Below are 24,408 nucleotides of genomic sequence, written 5' to 3'. Positions count from 1 at the left end.
ACGCAGAAGATGAAAAAAAAAAAGGAATGTGTTTATATTAGTTCTAAAGTATATCAAATTAAATTACTTGGAACTGAAATCTAGCAGTTTATGATAGCCTATTTTCAGTTTTATGTTCATTACTTTTTTGTGGGAATTTTTTGTAAATCCTTTATGCAGGGAAATAGTTTTTATGTAAATGATCCATTGAAAGCAGAATGGCTGACTTCGCAATTCTAAATCTTAAAACTCATTTGGACCTAGGTTCTGTAAAAATGCTTGTGTCACAGATTTTTGACATACTAGAAATCAAAACCACCAAATATTCAAGGATGTTCCAAATTTATCAACTTGATTTACTTAAAAGACTTCAATTTACACATGATAACTGCAGCTTTCCAAATTAATGTTTTGTTCTTTTAAAGACAATATAATTTTGTGCTTAGCATCTAATTCTACATTTAATGCATACAATTTTTAAGCACGGCATCCTAGAATTGTGCTTATAACTTACTGTTTTAGTCTCATTATTCATATAGCAATGAGTGACAAACCATGTCTCCTTTTATTAGGAATATAGTTTTTTCAAAGAACCAGCACAGGAGAAGAATTATCAGCATGTGGAAGGTGCTGGGGTTTCTGGCCAATCACAGAGCCTTCATGATTTTGCAGAAAAGACTTTATGTGAGAAAGGGAAAAGTTCTTCAGCAGGGGGAGGATCCACTGGCCAGAGGTTAAAACCATGTATGAAGTGGAAGAGCAGTGGGCTTTCTGCTTCCCAAAGATAAGTAGTTATCTTTAAGATGTAATTTTCTTAAAGATCTCTCTAAACTGTGGTAATGATTGGGCTGCATGTTGTAGGTTTCCATTATTGTCTTAAGTTAGGAGGAGTAAAACAAAGCTGACTACATGTTAATTTCTAAAGAGAGAGTTTGGACCACCAAAGAGAGTTCTCAGTTTTTTCTGTCATGCGACAACTTTGATGTCATTAGGTCATTTCCACAGCAAGGCAGGGAGGAAAACTTGCAATCATCTGCAGTACTGGTCCTCCAGGGCTGTGATATCATCGTATTTTTGGTGTAAAATGCCTTTTAAGGCAAGACAGAGTAGAAAACCTAATCTAAACCACAGTTTCTGAGGGAGGTAAAAGAGGTCCAGGATGGAAAATCAGAATGAATCTTACTTATTACTACCACTTTGTAATGATTTCTTATTGTATGAGCTACTTCTCTAGCTCTGCTTAGCCATGATATTCACTAATGAGATTATCTCAAAGTTTGAACACCCAAAATAGAGTATACATATATTGGATATTGTTGGATTTTTCTTCTGAAATCAGAACTCTGTTATGATTTCATGTTTCCTGATTTTGTGTTGGTGGAGGAAGAAGAATATCTGCAGAAAAGCCTTTCAATGTCATCCTACAAAAAAAAATAGTATCTTTCTCAAGTCTGCCAATTTAACAAGTTGCAAGAAACATTTTAAAGAGGTTTTGGATGTGACCTATGGTTATCAGTTAAAAAAAAATTGGCTTTCCAGAGCAAGAGCTAACCTATTTCTACAGTCATTGTTAAAGTCTTGATGTAGTGAAATTGACTGTAATCATAAATAATATTCTCTTTTTTTCTTGTGACTGTGATAGAGTGACCAGCCTAGGCTCAAAAAGACATTTTGCTTTCATGACATTGTAATTTAGGGACAAAAGGAGCACCAGAGATTGTGGCCAACTAGGACTAGAAGTATTTTTGGAATACGAGGAAAGCAATATATATTGTATTCAGCTGATCAAAGCTATGGAACATCTCAATGTGTGGAAGAACTAGGTAGACCAAAACTGCCTGGAAATAAAATTACTAAAGAAGAAAGATACAGAAAATCATGTCTGGGGATGGTAAATAGGGAACACATAGTCACTGTCAGTTCTAGGACAAAAATAAAGGACATCAAATGTAAATGAGGCAGAGAGATCAGTCCTGAACAAAGGAAGAGACTTCTTCCTACACCACATAGTTAAGCACTTGAATTCTGTGCCAGAAGGTAGTAAATTCATTTGTTTATGTGAGTACAAAAAGCAACTAGAGACATTCACTGAACTATTCATCCATACAAAACTGTTAATGCATGGACAATCAAGAGTTTTCTGAATCACAATATGCTGAAGAATATTCTGGAAAAAATAATTTCTGTGTTCTTTTCTTTTAAATAAACCCAAATCCGGTAGTGTAAAGGCTTCAAAAAAAAACTCTGAAGAAGAAGGGAAAAGTAGTACTGTACCTCTGACTACAAAAAAGACAGCCAGTGGCAAATCTAAAACTGTTAAAATTCAACAGACTTCAAAATGGTATGGGTTACTTATTTTTCTTCCTTTCAGTTTTAAATTTTTATTTTCCCTATCTACAGTAATTATCACTATACTTACTATTTGGTAATGTGAATTGTATTTTTCTAGTTCTTTTATTAGTCAGTGTTGTCATACCTGTTTGAAATGTGCTTGTCCATATTAGTTTATAACTATTTGAGATTGGTGATTCTGTTTATTTATTTTAGTAAAACATCAAGCAGCCTTGAAGATGTTGGTGAAAGTTCCTCAGAGACTGATGAAGATGAACAGCCTGTACATCGTCAGGAAGGAGGCACCGATTTGTCACCAGAATACTGGGGAGTTCAGAAACTTGCAAGATATGTAAAAGTAAGTAAGCACTGATAAATTGTATAAAAAATAAAAATAAAACAGTTATGTTTGAGGACACCAGACCAGTTCCTTATCCTTATCCACATTCATTATTTCGTATAGTCCTGCAGTATAGTGGACTTTCCTATCACACACTTTCCTTTTAATCTGCTATTTTTGGCTTATATAGCCCTTTAGATTAAACCATCTGTTCAGTGTTATTTAAAACATAAGATGGCATAATCTCTTTATTAATTATTTGGTTTCTGCTTTTCTTTTTGTATGAAACTTTCAAAGAGATTTCTTTATGTGGATAATAACTTTCAAGAGTTTTTATTAAAACTGAATAGTTGCCTAAAGTCTTTCATCAACTATAATTAATGCATGTCTGAAATAATTCTAACATGGTCTTGTGTCTGGATAGATGCTTTAGTGGACAAGAAAATGTATGATAAACAGGCATCTTCTAAAACAAACCAAAAAAAAGGTTTTTACAGAGACTTGTTGAAAATCTTTTGGAACCTGTAAATATAGATAGTTAGAATCCTGAATATGTCTGAAACAGATCAAAAACCCAACATCCCTTTACTGTTCTGGAAAACTCGAATTATTTTTTTCCCTCAGGAGAAGTTCCTTTACAAGTTTGTACTGGAATTTATGTTCTGTTAAGTTGCTAATAAAAGCCCTGGCTTATTTATTTTTTTGAGTACAACTACAGAGTATACACATCCAACTGATAAAATGATGGTGCTGGCTTTTGGTACAGCAGAAAGAGTAAGTCATACGAGGAGCAGCTGAGGGAGCTGGGCTTGTTGAGTCTGGAGAAGAGGAGGCTCAGGGGCGATCTTACCTCTCCCTTCAACTGCCTGAAAGGAGGGTGCAGCCAGGTGGGGGTCAGCCTTTTCTCCCAGGCAGCCAGAGACTGGACACGAAGACCTGGCCTCAAGCTGTGCCAGGGGAGGTTCAGGCTGGACATCAGGAAGAATTTTTCGCTGAAGGGGTTGTTAAGCTTTGGAACGGGCTGCCCAGAGAAGTGGTGGAGTCACCATCCTTGGAAGTATTCAAGAAATGACTGGATGTGGCACTTGGTACTGTGGTTTAGTTGACGTGGTGGGCCTCAAAGGTTGGACTCGATAATCCTGAAGATCTTTTCCAACCTTTTTGATTCTATGATTCTACAATTAAATACTTGTGAGGAGTAAGCAAAGTTTTGGCTCCTCACAGTCCATTTAACTATTGTAGAAGAGTAACTCAGTATTTCAAAATGTATTGAGTACTCACACTGCTTGTTCTCAGTTTGTGTCTGTGGGGCCTTCTAGTGGACCTGGCAAAGAGACGCAGACAAGCATGGATAATGCAAGCCTGTCTACATTTATCTTTTCTAGGTTGGACCTCTTTATTTTTGTCATCTTGGCTATGGTAAAATAACCCTTTGCAAATGTAACTTCGAGCATGTTAACTTGCTCAGCTATTCCTAATGCTGAACACAGCATGTATACATTTTGCATTACAGAATTCTCCCAACTTGCATGTAATTACAGTTCAAGAGGTTGTTTTCAAACCTTTCAGTTTGCTAATAACCTTTCAGCTTGCTTCTGTCTATGAAGCAACTCTTTGTACTTTTCTGAGAGCTCAGAAAAACAACCGTGTTACTTTTTAGTAGACTCAAGGTCCTTCTGGAGAGGATACTTGAAATTCATTACTGTTGATGAATTCCCACTAATCTTTTCATTGGCCTATTTATGTACCACCCTCTACTGACAAGGCTCTTGTCTCCTGGTTACTTAAGTCTCAAACTCCCTTTCCTCTCTAGAATCTTCATATAGTCATGTTTATATTTTAGTATTGAACTTAAATCAGTATTGAAATTCATATCTGTATTTGCATAAAACCATTCTGAGAGTGAGAATGACAAATAGGAAAGCATATTTTTCATGCACCTCTCTTTTAGAAATGAGTATATTTTGTTCCAGCTGTCAACTAGCAAAATTACATCATGGTTTAGAACTAGGAAATGACAGGGCAGCATTTTTGATCAGATAGTGAGTACCCATTAAGAAGTTTATAATATAAAATTCCATAATATGAAAAGGTTTTGTTGTGAAAATTCAAATATATACTTCTTTATGTATTCACGCACACCTGAGTCTTCCAATAGTTTTTTAAGTTAGATATAAATTAAACTAAGTATTTGAAGATATAATTAAAATAGTTCTGTGTTCAGTCTTAGCTACATAAAGCAAGAACTCCCTAGTGTCAGATAAAGCTGAAAAGAGATGCTTCAGTGCCATACCACAGACAGTGGTTGAAATGTTTTATTGATGGAGTGCTACTTTAGCTTGCACATGGAATTCATTTTAATTCAAGTATAAATACTGCACTTCTGGCCAGACTTGGGAGATTTTTTGGCATTCTTGTTGTTCATGTAGGCAACTGTTCATGACACATGCAACATAAGAGAAAATAGATTTATGACTGTGTTATTTAAGCATCTACAAGCATATTTATATAGAAGCACAAATTTCAAAGGGCTTGTGTTGTTTGCCCATCTGAAAAAATTAATAAAATGCCTTAAATAATAGATGTTTGAGATACCAAGAAAATACTATAATTTGTAGATGCAGTCATTTTTCAAATGTCTGCTAAAGTGAATCACAATTCAGCAAGACTCTATAAATCAATTTGCAAACAAAAAACTCCCATAAAACCTGAAAGATACCTACTTTTTTTATGATGTTAGATTGTCATTAAATGTTAAAAAGATGGTTGCTCTTTGTATAAAGCAAACTTGCAAGATGCTGTGAGTTGTGCCTGTAGGCTCTGTACTTGTATTCCTCTTCATGGAGAGAAAATCCAGCGCTGGGGAAATTCCCTTCTGACTTTTTGCCCTTCTCCACTCCCCTTCCTTTCTGGGAAAGAGTATCAGGTTGGAATTGTTCCGCTGGGAAGCAGCTGCTTCTGTGGTCTGGCTCCTTGTCCTACCTTCAATCTTCCCAGGGCTGTGAAGTAGGAGATGGAGCATGTGTGTTCCTGCCATGCTTCCCCATTGATTTAACAGAGAGCAGAAAAATAGATCAGTGAGCTTGGTGATGGCCTTGTGTTAGGCATCCTTTGGGGCCAGAGTAGATAAAATTGGAATGAAGAGCTCTGTTGATGTTTGTAACAGTGAGATTCACCCAGCCTACTTCAGATTTGACATTATTTATTAAATTGGTGCTTCTGAGGAATTGGATTTCTAGAGGAAGGACTACATTTTACATCGGAATAGTTTTAGGAGTAGGATGAAGGGGTCATCTTTTTCAGTTTTCCTTTTACTAGGAATGGGGAACATCAGGTAGAAATGCAGAATATTCTTTGTGGCAGAGCTGGGGCTGTTCACTGAAAAAAAAAAGAAGAAAACAATGGTGAGAGCTGGGCTTTGTGCTGCCCACTGTTGAGCACTGGCTATTGCCAGTTTTATGATAAAACTGAGATGCTGAGAGATGTATTGGGGCTGGTGACTGTGCCAGGAATAACGCCAATATCCAGAATAAGTCTTTAATCCCTTAAGAACTTGTGCTGTTTGATTTTGGTTCCCTGCAAGGGCGTGATTTATGCGTACACCTATGCCAGGATGAGGATGAAGAGAGTTCTGCAGGACCATTCGGTTTCTTACGTGGAAAGTCATTCTACTTTTGGCTGTATTTCAGGAGTGTGCTAGTGAAACCAGTCAAATCTCACACTTTGTGTAAAATATCCATTAATTTCATATCTGTTTGGAATTACTCCAGTGCAAAAGACCTCATTCCCCGAACAGCACTGTGTTTCTTTTCTACTTTGGAATCATATCTGGACAAATCTGCTGTCCCTCCCTAGCTGTTTGTGTCCTGTGCCAGGCCCAGGAGCTGGAGAAAGGCGATGGCACTGCACAGGTGCCAGGAGGGATGTTCCTGGGTGTGGCCTTGGACAGCAGCTCCCAGGTGCCCACGTGCAAATGAAAATTGTGTGGTTTAGCAGCTGATGTATACAGCAGCTCTTTTATAAGAGCCAGTGATAAATTTACAGCACTTGTGAAGACACTGATGTGGCTTGCAGATTTTTCTCAAAATTTACGTGCAATAGAGGACAGACGGTATTTTTAAACTGCATCATGGAAAAGTATAGCTTTCTTAAGTTGTAATAGAATTGGAAACATTCCATATTATTAGGATTACACTACTGCTCATTATAAAAATTTAAATCAGCTTCATGAGCCATGCATTAAGAAATTGATTGTATTTTGGGATTAGCAGAAAAGTAATTCTATTTTATTCTAATGTGCAGGACCTCAGAAAAAGACATGAACATCCCACCCAAAGGAATAAGTAGAAGTAATTAGTCTTCAAGTACTAATTGTTTAAAGTAAATTACACAAAAAGTAATTACAAATTTAGTAAGACAAGGAAAAATAATGTTAGTGTTACAGTTTACCTACTGAAGTACCAGACATTTGGTTGCTTATTTTGCACATTGTAATGCTACTTTTAAAGTTTTTTCAGTCTCACAGATGTCTTAAAATCTCTGTTGTTTATGGATGTTCCTGTAGTCCTGAAATCTGGCCCTGTATGTATGATAGATGCAAATGTTAGAATCTAAGAGGAGGAGTAAAAGTCCCTAATCTCTGTAGGACATATATTGCACGTCAGTTTTTTCTACAATCTGTGGATAAGAGCTAACTGGTTTTTCTTTATAATATCTTATTGGCAAGACTTGCACAAGATTATATTTTAGCTGGTAAATACATAATAAGCATATGTAAATGCATGCAAAATATTTTTGTACATGTAATAACTTTGTCTCTGTATAATGCCTTTTTTCAGGAGTGATCAACTTTGACCAACTCACCTTATTAGTAGAATGTCTAACAACAAATCTTTTCCCTCATGAAAGTATATGGTGGGGTAATCTGGAGGAGGTTATTCAACTGGACAGAAAAATCAAGATGAAAAATAAATTTTTCTTTAGTTTGGCTAAGGCTGTTACTTTTCAGCAAATACCAAATGTATGTGACATAATCGTGTGCCACCTGCTAGTGTTTCCTGGCACGTGTTTGGCTCACCCTTCAGCCTTGGCAAACCTATCAGCCTTCCTGTCACTCCCTTCTCTAGTGCTCATGAATGTCTCTTGCTCCCATCTTCCAGTACTAGCCAAGATTTTATTTTAAAATTTGGTAAAGGATGTGATTACTGAAAAAAAAAGGAAATAAAAATATGTGAAAAATGCATTTTGTAGGTAAGATATGTATTTTCTAAAAACCTAGATAGTGCTGATCATGAAAAAGAAATATTTTTGTGATAACTTTACTAGGTAGGAAATACTGGCAAATGGCGAACTCTCAATTTATTATTATAATTGGCAACTCTGAAGCACTGGAATAGGTCTCTCCTCAAAATACCATACAATCATTCTTCATCCCAAGAGACATATAAAATTCATAATAACCAGTTGAATTTTGACCATTAACACCAACACCAACTCTGATGAATTTCTGTGTAGTGGAAGTTTAATTAATGTTCACAGGGTCACACATTCCTTAGAGTTTCATACCTGATGAGATGAAAGACAATCTATAAATGAAGAAAAAAAGTAAACAGAATTCAGTAAAAAAGGGGAAAGAAGAGATTGTAGATGAAAAATAAAGGATGGAGGAAAAGAATGTAAAATAACTTAAGTTTGATTCTCCTCTTTCTGCAGGGTTGTATTCTATGATGAAAGCAGGCAATGAAATTAATGAGCTATGGTTTTGACACCATAACTGTAGTACCTCTAAAATAGTAGTAAATTACCACTGTTGTCTCAGTCTGACTTCAGGTTTTATATTCATGAAGTAGATAATCAAATTGTTATGTTTCCTAAATAATTAGAATGGGATGGTGTCCGAAAGGTAGCAAGAGTTTTAAGTAGTGAGAACAACATTCTGCATTGTTTTTAAGTGTTCCGCATTATTCTAGGCTCAATTTAATCACAGCTCACTATACACACAGTTATCTCAGAAGCGTGCCTGTGCTTCAGCCATGTCTTCACCCATATTTGTTTTTCCTATGCTCTCACTAAGCCCCGTTTCTAAGTTTGTTTTATTTCTCCAGAGAGCACCTATCTCTCAGTTTTTCATAAACTATTTTTATAATTTTGTTTTCCTTGCAAAAATTTTTTTTGGCCCGTTTCAAATGAGACTGTCTCTTCTGTCTGTTCAGTGCTTATAAAGCTTCAACAGTGTGCAATCTCTCAAGTAGTCTGCAGAGGCAAAGGTCCTTCCTGGTTCAACCTCATTAACTTTTCTTCTCAGATTCACATCCACTGGTTTCCTAAATTAGTTGGATACATAAAATGGCTGTAATAACATTAAGGCTTTTATCCTCTTTGTGAGCCAAGTACTAGGCAAAATCAGAAATGCTCAGGCAGGTCTGACACTGTCACACAAGGTCAGTAGCACACCTGTGTTACGGACAGCATATGTCTCATCTCCAAGCCTGCAGTCAGAGTTTACAATGTTAAATTACTGTTGACAGTAGTGCTGTTCGTATAGGGTTTTTTTCTTTTTTGAATTTATTCTAGACCTTTTTCTCTTTCTCATTCAATCCTATTTCCTTCTAATTTCTACATGTTCTTTTAAAACACATATATGCTTTATTTTCCTCACATGAAGTGTCCTTACAAAATTGTCCAGATGCATCTGGGGAAGAAATTCACCCCTAAAACGAAAATTTCGCAATGGACTAGAAGATAAACTTGCACTGTTAAGATATTATATATTATCTTGGCCAGGTTTTCTGTGGTTTTGGGGTCACCATTTCACTTCTTTCCAAGTCTGAGGTTTGAGAAGTTACTAGGAAAAGTATTCTATTATTCCTAGTCCAGTGAAGTAAAAGTTCATATGTTTGTACATGAACTGTTAGACTCTTACCTCCTCTATAGCAGAATCCAATTTCTATGAATCAGAAAAGGAAAGCTTACAGAATGGATACATGTCTTGGAAGAGTTTTCAAGAGGGAATCAATGCTTGCCTAACAAAACCTCCTGGTTCACACAGAAAATAATAGACATTTTTTCTTTTGAAAACTCATTTATTTTCAATTTCATAAAATATGACAATTTAAACTGTATCTGGGTCATGATATATGTGTCACTTCTGCCACTGTGTAGGATCAAGGTCAAGGTATTAATCTGCAACTAAAACTGTGCAGCTTCTGTGCATTGTTATAGTCCAGTGTGAATGTTTTGAAACTTTGTGATGCCTGTGATTTTCCACTGGCTTTACTTATATTAATCTGTATTATTTACATACTGCCAGGCTGGAGCTAAAGAACGCCAGAAGATTCAGGAAGTGGGTCAGGGAATTATTCCATAACTCAGTTATACTTGTCCATAACTCATGTCTTAACAAGTTGCAGCTTGTATGTTTTATAAACTAAGATGAAAAATTGGAACTAGTATTTAAACCATAACAAAACTCAGAGTGTTTAGAGATTCACTAGCATAGAAAACTTGCCTTGCTGAAGCATATTATGTATTTTATATTGCAATACTCAGTCTTTCATTAAGCTGTATCAAAATTTATTTAGATGTGGAAGTATTTTCTAGCAGAAAATTACAAAAGGGTCTGTGATTTAAGAGAGTCAAGTTCAACAGAAAATAAAAAAGTCACTAACCTTTAAACTAAGAATTCTGTTTCATACTTTACTATTTGTTTTGGATTTCTTGTTTTATAAAAATTACAATATTACTTTGGACTGGGATTCCACTTAAACAATGCTCTTTTTTCTAGGAGTTTTTTTTTGTTCCCTTAATGAATTCTAATTTAAGAAGTCTGATATAACAATAATATACCTACTTTTTTGAGGCTATCACATTATGCTATTTTGTTTGTTCAGTATTTTTAAAAAATATATTGACTTGGTATATTTGGTCTTAATTTTGTCAAGTATATTGTAATTTCCATTCAGATTATATATACTCATAATCAAAACAGTGGTATTATACAGAAGAATGAAAAAACTGCCCACAAACAGCAGTTTTCTTTCCTGTTATTCAGCCATCGGCTTGTTACCATAGACATGCACGTTTAACTATCTATCCAGGATTTACTTAATACAGTAGAGAAAATACACTTTTACTCTGGCAAAATATATTTCAGCCATTGCTCTAAACAGAAAAAAAAAAAAGTCTTTGACATTGCCATGCAGAGTAAAACAATATTTCATTTTCTGGTAGCATTCAGTCATGTTCACTCTAAATCGTAAACCAAATGAAATTGGTGCCATATTTATAGAGATATTTGTGAGCCAAAAGCTGTATAATTTTCATTGTACTTAATTTTACTTTGCCTTGGGAAACTGTAACTTTGTTGTAATGTTTATGTATTTCTATGCATAGACTTCCTGTTGCTACAACTTGGGCTACAAATTTGGAATAATCTTCTTTATAATCCTGTTCATACTTCTATTACTTGTACTTGTACTTGTACTTGTACTCCTATAATGCCTTTAGGTTTCAGCTGAAAGAGATGACTCTAGAGGAAATTTTGTATCTTTCTTTCCTAACCTGCTAAACTGACATCATCAGTTCAAAAATTAAAGCTTTGTATTGACTAGGAATGGTTAAATTGGGATGGGACATGTGCTATTGGAACTTAAGCTTGTATATTTTATTATCTATTATCTGTATCTATGCTTGTATTATCCATTATGGGTCTACTATTTTTTTTTAAAAAGAAGTAAATATCAAAACCATTTATTATTTCCAAAATTTCATGGTAGTAAAAGTTCACAAAAAAAAAATAACAGAAAATAGGACTAGAGCAGAATGTAGGAAGTCATTGACTCCATCTGCTTGCAAAACAGCATCAATGTGTGTCTTCTGGACAAATGTTTCTCTACCTTTTCTTTCCTGTCATGGAGATTTTATGACTGCTGTAGGCAATATATTCAAGAATTCAAATGTTCTTACCAATAAAGCTGGTTTTGTTGAGTCTTTTTTATTACCTAGAATAGATCAACCCTGATGCCATTAAACCCCATTATTTCTTGTCTGGACCTGGAGAACAGATGATTGGCATTGAAGGTGTTCTTTAAACCACCTTCTTATTCTCCAGAGTAAAGAGCTCCAGTTCCTTCCATTTTTTGGTGGAGATCATAATTCTGAGATATTTTGGTGTCCTCTGGACTTCATCAACTTTCTCAGTATCTTTTTTGAAGTGTAATACCTAGAATGAACGTAATACGTAAATTTGGTGCCAAACCAAAGGAGGATTTCTTGTCTCTTACAGGTTACAGATCTGGTTATAAGTCTCTCTGTAAAGTTTGCTTTTTTGTTTAGCAACACTGTGATATTGATAGGTAATATCAGTGTTGTGTTCTGTTGATAACAACAGATTTCTTTCTACAGTTCTGCAAACTAATCTTGGCATCAGCCAATTCTCTCAGTACCATAGAGCAGAGTCCATTGAGCTCATCTAGTATGAAAACATCTAAGTTGTCTAAGTACTAACTGACTAGTTATGTCCTTAGCATAGTCAGAGTGTTCACTATGCCATCAGTGGCATTAAGTAACCTTTAGCAGAATATATTAAAGGTTAATGCAGAAAAAAGACCCCTTAGTGTTTCTGCTTTCTTGGTTCCATTTGTTGAAAGCTTGCCATTGACTAACAGAGTTTTTCCTCTTGATTATTACAAAAGTACCAAACAAAATGATGGTTTGAACTTGTGTGTTCCTTGGTAATTGTATTTTGGTTTGTGTCTGTATTTGCTTGTGTTTTTCTTTTCTTTTCATTCTTTTTTCATCTTGTCAGTAGTTCTTTAATTCTCAGTTCCGAACTGTTCTCAGTTGTGAGTTTGAGTGTTGTAGTAGAGACATTACACATACAGTGCACAGATGTTCTACTGGTACTGTCACAATGATACTGGTTTATTTTCATTTAATTTGTGGATATATATGTTATACCAATATATAGGAAAAGAGACACATTTTTAACTAAGTCTGTGTTTAATTTCAAGCCTTAAAATTGATTGTTGATCTGCCAATAGAGTCTATTTTGCTTCCAACATATCAGATTTCAAATGGTATAGCAACATGATGCAGATTTTATGTCAACTTAATGGAGAGGTAACTATTTCCATGCATGTTAGAATCTATGCTGTAACTACTGCAAGACTTACTGTAATGATAACTTCAAGAAACGAATAATAATTGGTGAAACCATCAGTAATATTTCTTATTTTGTAGAACGGATGCTTCAGCACATATGAAAAATATTTGATTGTGGTTTTACTTTAAAAACCCTTGAAGTGGTGTGTTAGTTTTTGAAGCTTAAAAAATAACGTGCATGTATATATATTTTAATATATACAGTTGTATTTTTTTTCAGTATATGAAAATTAAAAGCTGTTTATTTTTTAAAAACCTGGTCCATATTAAATGTCATATGCCAACCCTTATACATGTAAGGTAAGGGAATTACTGATGACTCTGTTATGTGTCAATGCAGTTTCAGTGTAGGAGAAGCAGTCCTCAGAAAAAGAGACATCACTTTTCAGGTTAGCAGTATACTTCTTACACTTATGTAAAATAATAAAAAGACAAGTTTTCTTTTAAAATACCTGTTGTAAATTTTTTATCATGCAAGGCAAAGTAAAAATCAAAGTCTAATCTATGTGAAAAGGCCACAACTTTCATAGAAGGACAGCTGTTAGTTTTTTTGAGCTGCAGAATATTCTGTGTAGTTTTGTAATCATATTTTACAGATTTAAAAAAAAATAATTTAGAGTTTTATATGTGGAGGGAAACTGCTTGAGAAATTGTTACATTATTTTATACTCTAGGACATATTTTCAAAGTAGATGAAAATATGTTGTTAAGGAAAGATACATTTCATTCTCCTGAAGTCGAGATGTTAAAAAAGATTAAAAAAAGATAATTTTTTAAAATTGTAGGCATCTTCCTCTAGGACACTCTGTTACAGATGTTTAAAAATTACCTTTATATTTAACCACTGTTTTGGGGGAAATTCTGTGGTATCTATTGTTACAAGAAATTTAAGTAAAAATTATGAAGTGCTATGAATATATACTTTATTGATTAGCAGTTTTGTCTGATGTAAATTACTGGTCTGAAACTTTATGAAGTAGTTCTCTCACGTTATTTTTGGATGTTTTTTCTCACCTGTGATTCTCTACTACATTTATCATAACTTGAAGAGCATATTAAATTTAAATTCCTTTTGTACTGTATTTGTCTTACTGTTTCTGTTTACATTTAAGAAAAATATGCTTCAGAAGTTCTGTTTTTGTTAGATCTGTTTTATGTTAGCAAACATTACTCAGTTTTTGAATATTCTATGTTTCATTATGATGTCCACAATTTAGCAGAACACTCCTCTGGGAATGGATGGCTAAAAATCTTTTACAGATTCAAAACTCTCATTTAAAAGAGGTGGGCTTGGGCAGCACAGTTCGGATCGGGATGGGAGCCAAAGCTTCCCTGGAATGCAGGAGGTGGATGCTGTAGTTTGATTTACTAGGTACTCTTAAGTTGTATCTTCCACGTTAGTACCAGCTGGCAATGTTTATGCACTCCAGCTTCTGTTGCAGCTACATGGTAGCTCAGCTCTCCTAATTTCCATGCAAGTCGGTTCATCCCTGATTTTATTGACAGTAAACCTATATTGTAGACTCAAAAAAATCTGCTGTCATATGGTTTAACTTTCTGTGTTGTGTTCTTTGATTTTTTCTTTCTTTTAGTCTAGTTGCAGTGACTGAAATAGAGCTTATCATTTAGAAAAACATCCAATCTGGTCTATTCTCAGCAAACCATGTTAGTAATTTTCCACCTGAGCTATGCACTCATTTGAATCTTTATGCCATTTACAGACTTTATCAAGAGCTCAATTTCTTACTATGTTTGCGTTATTGAACACCATAGAAACAAAATGGTGTACGTGTTTCTTCTTTAGTAGTAGTTTTACTAGCATGAGTAGAAGCGATTGAATTTTATATTAAATGCACTTTACACATCTGTTAATTAATTGCTTTATTTTAGGGAGGTGATCCAACAGCTACTGTAATTGCACTGTGTTCAATGAGAGATTTAAATCTGTCTCAAGAAACATGTCAGCTGGCCATCAAAGACACTGGATGTCTTGAAGTGTTAATTAATTTACTTGACACAGAAGAAATTAAATGTCAGGTAACTAGCTTTGTCAAAAAGAGCAATGAATATGCCTTTTCTATCAGAATATTTTTTCAAGTTTCAAAGTTACAGAGTATAAAGAAAGTTCATTTCTTTTCTCATTTCTGTACTTTCTTGTTTTATTCAGATTTTTTAGAAAGACATCTCTCTTCGACTTTCAGTTTCCTTTTCCTCTCCCGATTAAATACAAAGAAAAAAATGAAATAACCCGTCATTTTAAATAATGTTAATGTTTTTGTATACCTAAATAATGTTTAACTTTTATCATTTCCCATTATTTAGACTGGTTCATTAAAAATCCTGAAGGAAATTAGTCAAAATGTATTGATCAGACATGCAATTGCAGATCTTGGAGGCTTAGAGATCATGGTGAAAATATTGGACTCTCCAGATACCAATCTAAAATGTTTGGCAGCTGAAACAATTGCAAATGTTGCTAGATTTAAACGAGCACGAAAGACAGTAAGGCAACATGGAGGAATCAAGAAATTGGTAAGCAGACATTAGAATTTTTACCCTTGTCATATGCGTATTTTTGTTCAAAAAACACATCATATGTTGTGAACATGATTATTGTAGTGTTTACCATAATTAGAAAGCAGCGTGATATCAAAGTTCCCTGTAGATATTAAGAAAGTCGTATTTTTTTTAGGTTGAGCTGTTGGAATCTATTTCAGCAGGATCATCACACCAAGCCAAAGACACTGAAACAGCACGCTGTGGGGCTTTGGCACTCTGGAGCTGCAGCAAAAGCACCAAAAACAAGAAAGCAATCCGTAAAGCTGGTGGCATTCCATTACTAGCTAGATGGCTCAAATGCTCACACACAAACATCTTAATCCCAATAGTGGGCACACTACAAGAATGTGCCTCAGAGGTGAGTAAACATATATAGCTAAGTTATTTCTAAGCATTAAAGAAATTGGCCACTAAAAAGAGGTATTACATTCTACAGTCACTTAGATCAGTTATGCCTTCAGAAAGTAGATGCTTTGTGTAATCAAAGTTGTTTTGAGAAGGTCACAACTTGGATTGAAGTAAAAGCCACATATTTTTTATTAAAAAGGCTAGGAGTAATGTATGAAAGAAAAAATGTAGAAATGAAAGTCTTAATCAGTTTCTGTTATTATTTTTTTCATCATACTTTACAGATTTCGCAACCTAAGATGCTGTATTCTGGTTAATCAATGCATTTAAATTCTACAAAACTAACCTGCAGGTGTGGCCAAGAAGATCCAATGCAGTGCAGGGCAGAGTGGTTTACAGTGTCCTTGTGCATTGGGTCTGAACCATTGCAAATAGAAGAAAGGAATATATGTGATTTTTCTACGGATTTCCATGACACATTTTGCAACTTTGAGTATATTCAGTTTTTAAATTTGAATACAAATATTTTTTACCATGACCATGTAAGGGATTACAGGAGTGGGACAGTTCTGTTTAATATCTTTATGAATGGTCTGGTTGAGGGGATCAAGGGCACACCAAGGGTGGGAGTGTCAATGTACTAGAGGGAAGGAAGGCTCTGCAGAGGGATCTGCACAGGCTGGATCAACAGGCCAAGGCCGGTGGTCTGAGGTTCAGCAAGGCCAAGTGACAAGTCCTGCACCTGGGTCACAACAAGCCTTGCAGCACTGCAGGCTGGGGAGGAGTAGCTGGAAGACTGCCTGGTGGAAAAAGACCTGGAGGGCTGAACATGAACCAGTGAGTGCCCAGGTGGCCTAGAAAACCAATGGCATCCTGGCCTGTATCAGCAATAGTGTGGCCAGCAGGACCAGGGCAGTGATCATCCTCCTGGCACTGCTCAAATCCTGTGTTCACTTCTGGGTCCCTCAATTTGGGAAGGATCTTGAGGTGCTGGAGTGTGTCCAGAGAAGGGCAATGGAGCTGGGGAAGGGTCTGGAGCACAAGTCTGATGAGGAACAGCTGAGGGAACTGGGGGTGTTTAGCCTGGAGAGAAGGAGGCTCAGAGGGGACCTGATCACTTCCTCCAACTACCTGAAAGAAAGTTGGAGCCAGGTGGGGTTGTTCTTTTCCCCCACGTAACAAGCAATAGGATCAGAGGAAATGGCCTCAGGTTGAATCAGGGGAGGTTTAGATTGGATATTATCACCAAAAGGATTGTCAAGCACTGGAGCAGGCTGCCCAGGGGAATGATTGAGTTACCATCCCTGGAATTACTTAAAAGATGTGCAGATGTGGCACGTAGGGATGCAGTTTAGTGGTGGACTTCGCAGTGCTGGGATAATGGTTGGACTCAGTGATCTTAAAGGTCTTTTCCAACCTAAATGATTCTATTTGTTTATGATTCTGTATCTTCATTTGAATTTGAGGTATATTGCATTTCAGATAAAAAAATATAATTTGTCTTGGTGAATTTGAGGCACTAAAGATATAATTCTTCAAGAGATTTTACATTATTAAACACTTTGTCTACTAAAAATTAGCTTCTTGAATTTCACAAATTTATGCATGTTCCATGAGACACAAACCTGGCAGATTTTAGGTTCAGTAAGTATATATTGAGAAGGTGTCATTTTTGAGGGTTTCTTGTATGGCCTAACTTGGAAGGAACACTAAATGCATTTCTTACACAGATGTTTCCCTCACTTAAAAAATGATCCTGTTACAATGCCTGTAGGTTAAAATTTGGATTAAAATATCACTAAAAAATGTTAATCCTAAGAACATGTTTTTCTAACCTTGTTTTAGGAATAGATCTGTTGTTTTGGCTGCTGGTTCTCGATGAAGTGAGTGGGTACTTCTTGATCCCATTCTGCAGCATCTTTTGCTTTCTTGGGTCTGAGCAGGGAGTCTGGACACCATTCAGAATATTCTGCATTCTGCGTAAGCCAAGTGGCTACAAGATAGGCAGTGCAGTACCTCGTTTTACAGGTGATTTGAAGAGCACTGCAGAGAATGTACCTGCTTACCTTTGAGATCATCAGTAGTATTTTCAAGGCAATCATGACTTGTACTTATGTAAAGTACAAGGCTTCTCAATATCAAACCCTAGCATTGTAGCATTGTATTATTATTGTGACCTATTAACTGTTAATATGCAGGATCTAAAAGATGCAGTTTATCTTTTTAGCCAAGTTACAGACTTGCAATAAGGACAGAAGGCATGATTGAGAACCTAGTGAAAAATCTGAGTTGTGAACATGAGGAGCTCCAGATGCATTGTGCAAGTGCCATATTTAAGGTAATTGTATTATAATCAGTAGATCAGAACCAGCATTAGCCCTTTGTTTTCATGTCATTGGCAGTTTTAAATTTTCTTAATTTCACTATTTCTCTAATGCGTAAAAAATTATGGAAATGTTGTGAATATTTTAGCTGCATATTTAATATTATAATTAGATTCCTACTTGCTCTTCTTGTGTGCAACCCTTAAGTTGCACAGGTAACCAATGGAGAGAGGTAAAGCATACTGTGCATAGAGCTGTTTTGGGTTTTTTGTTTGTTTGGCCCTAAAGTGGACAATGTGACAGTACAAGCACTGCTGCAAATACAGGAGCAGTTTACTGTCAAACTCACTTAGTGAGTTGTTAGCATATTCAGATGCTTGAATATAATATTTATGTTTTCTTCTCTATTAGCTTTTACTAGTTAAAATGTAATTCAGCTAGCTTTTGAAGACATAATTTGACACATTTTTACATCATATATATGTTTAATTGTTTTTTTATAGTGTGCAGAAGATGAAGAAATACGTGACCTGGTTAGAAAACATGAAGGTCTACAACCACTATCTGTTCTGCTTGATAACAGTGAAAACAAGCAACTTTTGGCAGCTGTGACAGGAGCAATCTGGAAATGTGCAATCAGTAGAGAAAATGTGCTAAAGTAACAATTTAATTTTACAAGCATTTATTACATTATCATGTTTTGATTTTACGGGCCTCTATTGTTTTCAAAACTGTTGTGTCATGCTTCTTCATAATCAGTCTTTATAATCAGTTGGGCTTTCAACTTAGGTTTTATAGTACTTAAAAAATTGTCACCTGACCTCATCAGGGTACAGTGTTAAGGTCCTAGAATCTTAACAGTCAATGGAGACAAGTGGTGCCTCTAGTTAAGCTATAGGATATGAGTCAGGAGCTGTACTAGCACATACCAAACATTTGACACGTGGCCATATCTGATGATATCGCCCTCCTGTCTGTAGCTTACAAGCCAGAATCACTGCTGAATGGTAGAGAGAGTATGTAGTACACTTAACTTTAACATTTTACATCAAGAGAAGCAGAAACCAAATTATCTCATTGTAGGATAGATATCTAATATGTATTAGAAATATACTGAAGTCTAGGATAATTAGCCTACATGCCTCTCTTCTTGACTACAGAAGGGGCTCAGAAAAGTAGCTTTGTCTGGAGACCCAGCTTCTAAATGAGTGGAATTAGCTGATGAGAGTCCTACTGTAGGTACCAGCAACCCCTCAGTACCAGGGTCCTGAGTAATTATCTGAGAATGTGACAGTAGGAGTTGTCACTCTCCACCTTCCATGGAGCAGCGTAATGATTGAGAAGACTTTACCCTCTCATCTAAAATTAATTTATCAGATGCATGCACCTTACCAAAAAAAGGAATCTGGCTCCACTGCATATGTCCTGTTTCCTGATGAAATTATGCTGCTCTGTACAAAAGAATGAAAGATGGATTAGAAAGGTTAGAAAGAGTATTCGTAAGCAGTAACATCTTCCTGCTGCCCTAATTTTAGTGTACCTTGCTGGATAAGCACATATGACAGATAAAGACTGGATAAAAATTAGGAAGATTTCCAGGTTTTGCATTCTGTCTTTTTACTCTCCTAAATGAGTTCTCAAACTGTTGGCATACAGACCCATGGTCTTTACATCCTTTACTGCTGTTCTACTGCTTTTTTGCATTCTTGATTGCACAGTAAAATAACTTTTCATGAGGATGTATCCTTCTTTTCTGTGGACTTTGAGTATGTGCAGAGGTATCCTGATTTTGGATCAATCAGTAATGAGATGGACTGAATGGCTCTCTCTGTACTAGTTAACTAAACAGGGCCAAACGTTTCAAGGTTCAGGCTCTATGTTAGGATTATCCATACTGTTTAACTACCAGCACAGTCCCTTATACAGTTTGGCCTGTGCCAGCAAGCGCTCTCCCAGATAATGCCCAGACACTCTTTGGGAACAGTGCAGGCAACAGATTGTTCCCATTAGACAGAATGGGCGAGGCCACCCTGCATGGTGAGGATAAGAGATTTTAGCTGTGTGGATGCTATGTTGTGCTTCTTGTCCTCAGGGCTAGAGAACGAGCCCTAGCCTGTTTTATTTATTAGTATAGCTGTAGGCAATAATTCTGTCCAACTGCAAACAGATTTTTGTTGGGCTACTCACATGTCTTTGGCAAGTGCTTGATGCTCCACAAAGGTTACTAGCCCGGCGCAGCTCAAGCTGAATCCATGTGTTACACAGTGCTGAGTCTGAAGCAGTAAACCCTATCCAAACTCAAGATGGGAGGGCACTAAAGAAAAGGGAGCGAGGATAATATGAAAACACCTAAGTAGATCTGGAGGGATGAGCCTGTCTGGCATGAAGCTAGAAATAACAAACCCTGCTGGCTCCTGCAGCGGCACTTAATTATCTCGAAAGTGCTCCAGAGTATTTCCTGTGCCTGAGGTTCACTGCTGAGATGTTGTGCTGACTCGGCCGTGAACTGGTGCAGGTGCCTGTGCCCGTGTAGCTCCGGGTGCAGTGGGCGTGGGAGCAGCCGTACTGCTCCTGGACACAAGATGGCCCGAGCCAACAGCTCTGTCAGACTGCAGCCTGCCTGTTGCAGAGCCAGCTCATGTCATTCCATCTGTGAAGCAGTTGAAATGCCAGCAAAAATTCGTTTTGTTTTGTTGTTTTTTTAAATTATTTGCTTACTTTATTGCTCTTTTTTTCATTCTGTTGATGTTTACTCTTGAAAAAAATAGTTGTAGGGATACTTCCAAATTACAGTGAACAAAGAGGAAAATTTCTCTTTAAGCAAAGGTTTGGATGATGAAAAACAAAAGTTTCTCATTTCTCAGTTACTTTAATTATTATGCTGATAATCCATCTTGAAAAGATTAGTTTTTATTGAAACAGATCTAGTTCTGCCATAAAAATCTCAGAAATACCAATATTTTTTTGTATGAAAGAAAAGCCACATGAGAAACTGATTCCTGGAAAATAGTTCTTGTAGCTCAAGTAGACATTCCCGGAAGCTAGGGGCTTGGAGGAAGGCGCAAATGAGAATTCACTACCCTCAGAGAAATTTTCTCAGATAATTAGATTATATACAGGTTAGATCTAGCTTGATATACCACATGGAACTGTCAAGGTGTATCAGAAAGTGTATAAAAGGAAGATGCAGTATTTGTTAAGTGTTAAGAATCCTCTTAAGTTTTGAAGAACAAAAAACAAAACAACTTAGAAGATGATTCCGGAACCGAGGAAGAAGTCCTGTTCTGAGTGATGAACTCCTGAGGTTTAGCACACATCTCTTTGTAGGATAGGACCTCCAAGATTTTAAAAAACATGTTTTTGATTCTCAGTATCAAAAGTTTCATGAAGAATGAGGAAAGTATTAATATAGCAGTCAAGTCAAATTTCTGTCAACTTAATTTTTAATTACAGGTTGGAATCTAGCAGTGTGCTATAGAAGTGTACTAGAACTATGGTTCTGACCTCAGGAAAATGCAATGTATTAGGCCTGAACTAAGTATAAAACTGGTCAGGGTAAACTCTCTAAAAAGCTGATGTTTAGTGAAAAGTAAGGGTGATCCTTTGGTTCAGAGAGGTGGAGGAGGGTCTGGTACAATACTACTCTAGCTATTGTTAACACAGCAGGAAAAAGTGCTGGAAGTTAGGATAGCACAGTAATTGCCAGTCTTCTGGTTTGTTTTCAGCTATTTGTAGCTGTTGCATGCATATGTCAAGTGTAAAAAAACTCTCAAACTACTCAGGAGATTCTTAGACAGCTAAATTAGAGAAAAGTAATTAGAAAGGTAGAGTAAGAAATTAGGCTGTATGTCACAGAGTGTTCGGAATGGATTACCCGTATTGGGATTTCTTCAACAAGATGATTTACATTCAGAAATTAAAACATATACTTCAATTATAATAATACTTAAATTATAAAATCAAGCTTGTAGTGGTAACATACTGAAAATAATAGCTTTGGATTTATTGTTGTCTTTTAGATTTCAGGAATATAAAACTGTAGAAGCTTTGGTAACACTGCTTACTGATCAGCCTGAAGAGGTCCTTAAAAATGTCATTGGAGCACTGGGAGAATGTTGCCAAGAGCAAGAAAATCGAGGCACTGTCCGCAGATGTGGTGGAATCGCACCTATAGTGAAGTTACTGACTACAACTGATCGGGCACTACTTGTGAATGTCAACAAAGCAGTGGGAGCTTGTGCAATGGAACCTGAAAACATGATGTAAGTTGTTAATATTAATAGAATTTTAAATATTGAAAAAAATTAGTTATTCTGATGCAAAAATAGTCAATTTTAATCTGACTTAAAAGATATTTTACTTTTTTGCTTTTTACAGAACTGTGTGGGTTAGTTACATCCTACTGTAAATGTGCTATAGATAAAAAAAATATTAAGGAAATATATAGAACGTAAAGCTTTTGTATTTTGAGAAAAATCAAATAAACCTTTAGGAAATTGATTTTTGTTAAAGTTGAAACTCAAAGTTACAAAGCATCATTTTGAAGTGCTGCATGATAGGTCCATGTTTTACCTTCTCTTTCTACATCTGTTCTCAAGTAATTAAAAATAGCCTAAATTAGAGAAAGTTATTCTAAAAGGAAACATGCACATTTACTGTCATGAAAATATACTTCATTTTTTTTGTAGTAGAGTATTACTTGCATTGTATATCTCTTTTGTCCCTCTCCATCATTCCTTCTGTGAAGTCAGACAGTTTGGGACTCTTTTCTCCCCTTACTCCTTTGCAAAACCAAAGAAAAAGACTGTCTTTGATTTTGTGATGTAGATTTGTACAAATTATGAATATTGTTGAGTTTTATGATTAAGTGTTTCAGTTAAATGTTGAGGTCGGCATTTGCTGCACTTACTGTTTTCTTACAAGGATATTTACTTCAAGATTCTCAGCATATTTCCCTCCTTATACATAAGAAGGGTCAGAAAGAGAGTTTTATTAAGCTCCTCCTGTTCTGATTTGCATAATTCACTTGATATTCATATAGCAGTGCAGGGAATTCTTTTCCTGAATAGGGCTTTTGTTTTCATGCTTTGGCTGTCACCCAGTGGCAAAAGGCTGGATGGTACACAACCGTAAACATGGGTTGTATGAGCAGTTAGCCATGTAGCATAAAAGTATAAATAAATGAAATCATTTTAATGACATTTCTCACTAAAAATCAGCCTTTAGCATAAGGTATTAACCTAAGAGAATTAGCATTGCAAATACTGAGAAACTTAAATGCCAATAAATATAAATTGATATTTATAAAACCTCAGACATACTCCAGTACTCAGAACTGTCACTTGTAGTATCCAGTATGGACTGCTTCATTCTGGAATGTGTTCAGTATAAGCATAAAAAAAATTCCGAGTTGCTGCTTAAATTGTGATAAAACAAAGTCTGTCTTGTTTTAAGCAGAAAGTACAGGTTTGGGACAAAATTTATATTCTAGAGTTTGTAAAGAGTGAACAAAGGAGTCAAATGCTGAATTTGATTTGTATAAAACATTCTCTGTTGATGTTCTCAACTTTAGAAGTGTTTTTAAAAGTATTTCAAAACATTAGCAAGTAAGCAAGATGTTAAATAAGTGTAGAATATACTTTTTGCTACTGCAAAAAAAAAAGTTACACAAAAATTTTTATCAAAACTGTGCCATGTACCTGATGTATTGTGCTAGCTATGCTTGTAGTACTAGAAGAGATAATGCTGCTCTATTTTTCCCAAAGCATGATTCATCCAAGTATGGATAAATTTGATACTAATTTAGCAAAATGTTTAAAAATACTGCTTAGTTAAAACATTGACAGCAGTGTAACTGTTCGTATGTTTAAATGATTTTCTTGATTGAATGCTCTGCCTCTCACAGGGCAATTACAAGCAACCTCCCCACCCATCACTGACCCCCACTTCTCTCTCAAAAAAAAAAAAAAAAAAAAAGAAAAAGAAGTATATTAATTCCTCTATCTTCTCCTCCTCTCAGACCAGTGCAACAGAAGTTGAAATTGTATCTTCTCATCTCCTCATCCAAAGTGTTCTCCTTTTGGGAAAGAACAAGTCACCAAAGACATGAAATACACACACTGTCTGTAGTATGGCTCTTTTCCATTTACTAAACTGGGGCCTAAAACAATAAATAGCCTTGCTAGAAACTACTGTGGAGTTCAGTCTCTTTCTGTAAACATTTTCTAGAGTTCTTAACCAAAAAGACACATCTTAACAAGGGTGTGGAAATGTGCCAAGATTGCTTTCTAGAAAGAAGCAAAGCCACTTGTAGCCTGTAAGTATTTACAGGTGATGAGAACTTTCTATTGCAGCAGGTTGATACTT

At 35.8% G+C, this 24,408-nt stretch overlaps 1 protein-coding gene across 2 annotated transcripts in view; it reads left to right on the top strand.

Moving 5' to 3' along the window:
* Positions 1–24,408, top strand: part of ODAD2 (outer dynein arm docking complex subunit 2) — a 77,805-nt gene that overhangs the window by 8,487 nt on the left and 44,910 nt on the right. For both annotated transcript variants that reach the window (XM_042043992.1, XM_042043991.1), the window contains exons 8-16: positions 552–763; positions 2,186–2,320; positions 2,527–2,668; positions 14,702–14,848; positions 15,134–15,343; positions 15,504–15,728; positions 17,946–18,056; positions 18,546–18,700; positions 22,062–22,304. In XM_042043992.1, the coding sequence (XP_041899926.1) occupies positions 552–763; positions 2,186–2,320; positions 2,527–2,668; positions 14,702–14,848; positions 15,134–15,343; positions 15,504–15,728; positions 17,946–18,056; positions 18,546–18,700; positions 22,062–22,304 (1,580 nt within the window). The remainder of the gene's footprint in view (positions 1–551; positions 764–2,185; positions 2,321–2,526; positions 2,669–14,701; positions 14,849–15,133; positions 15,344–15,503; positions 15,729–17,945; positions 18,057–18,545; positions 18,701–22,061; positions 22,305–24,408) is intronic.

The sequence above is a fragment of the Corvus kubaryi genome, unplaced genomic scaffold, assembly GCF_017639235.1.
Source record: "Corvus kubaryi isolate FWS band 111438036 unplaced genomic scaffold, C.kubaryi_AGA036_p1.0 37398, whole genome shotgun sequence".
Lineage (NCBI taxonomy): Eukaryota > Metazoa > Chordata > Aves > Passeriformes > Corvidae > Corvus > Corvus kubaryi.
This window is presented reverse-complemented; position numbering and strand designations above follow the sequence as displayed.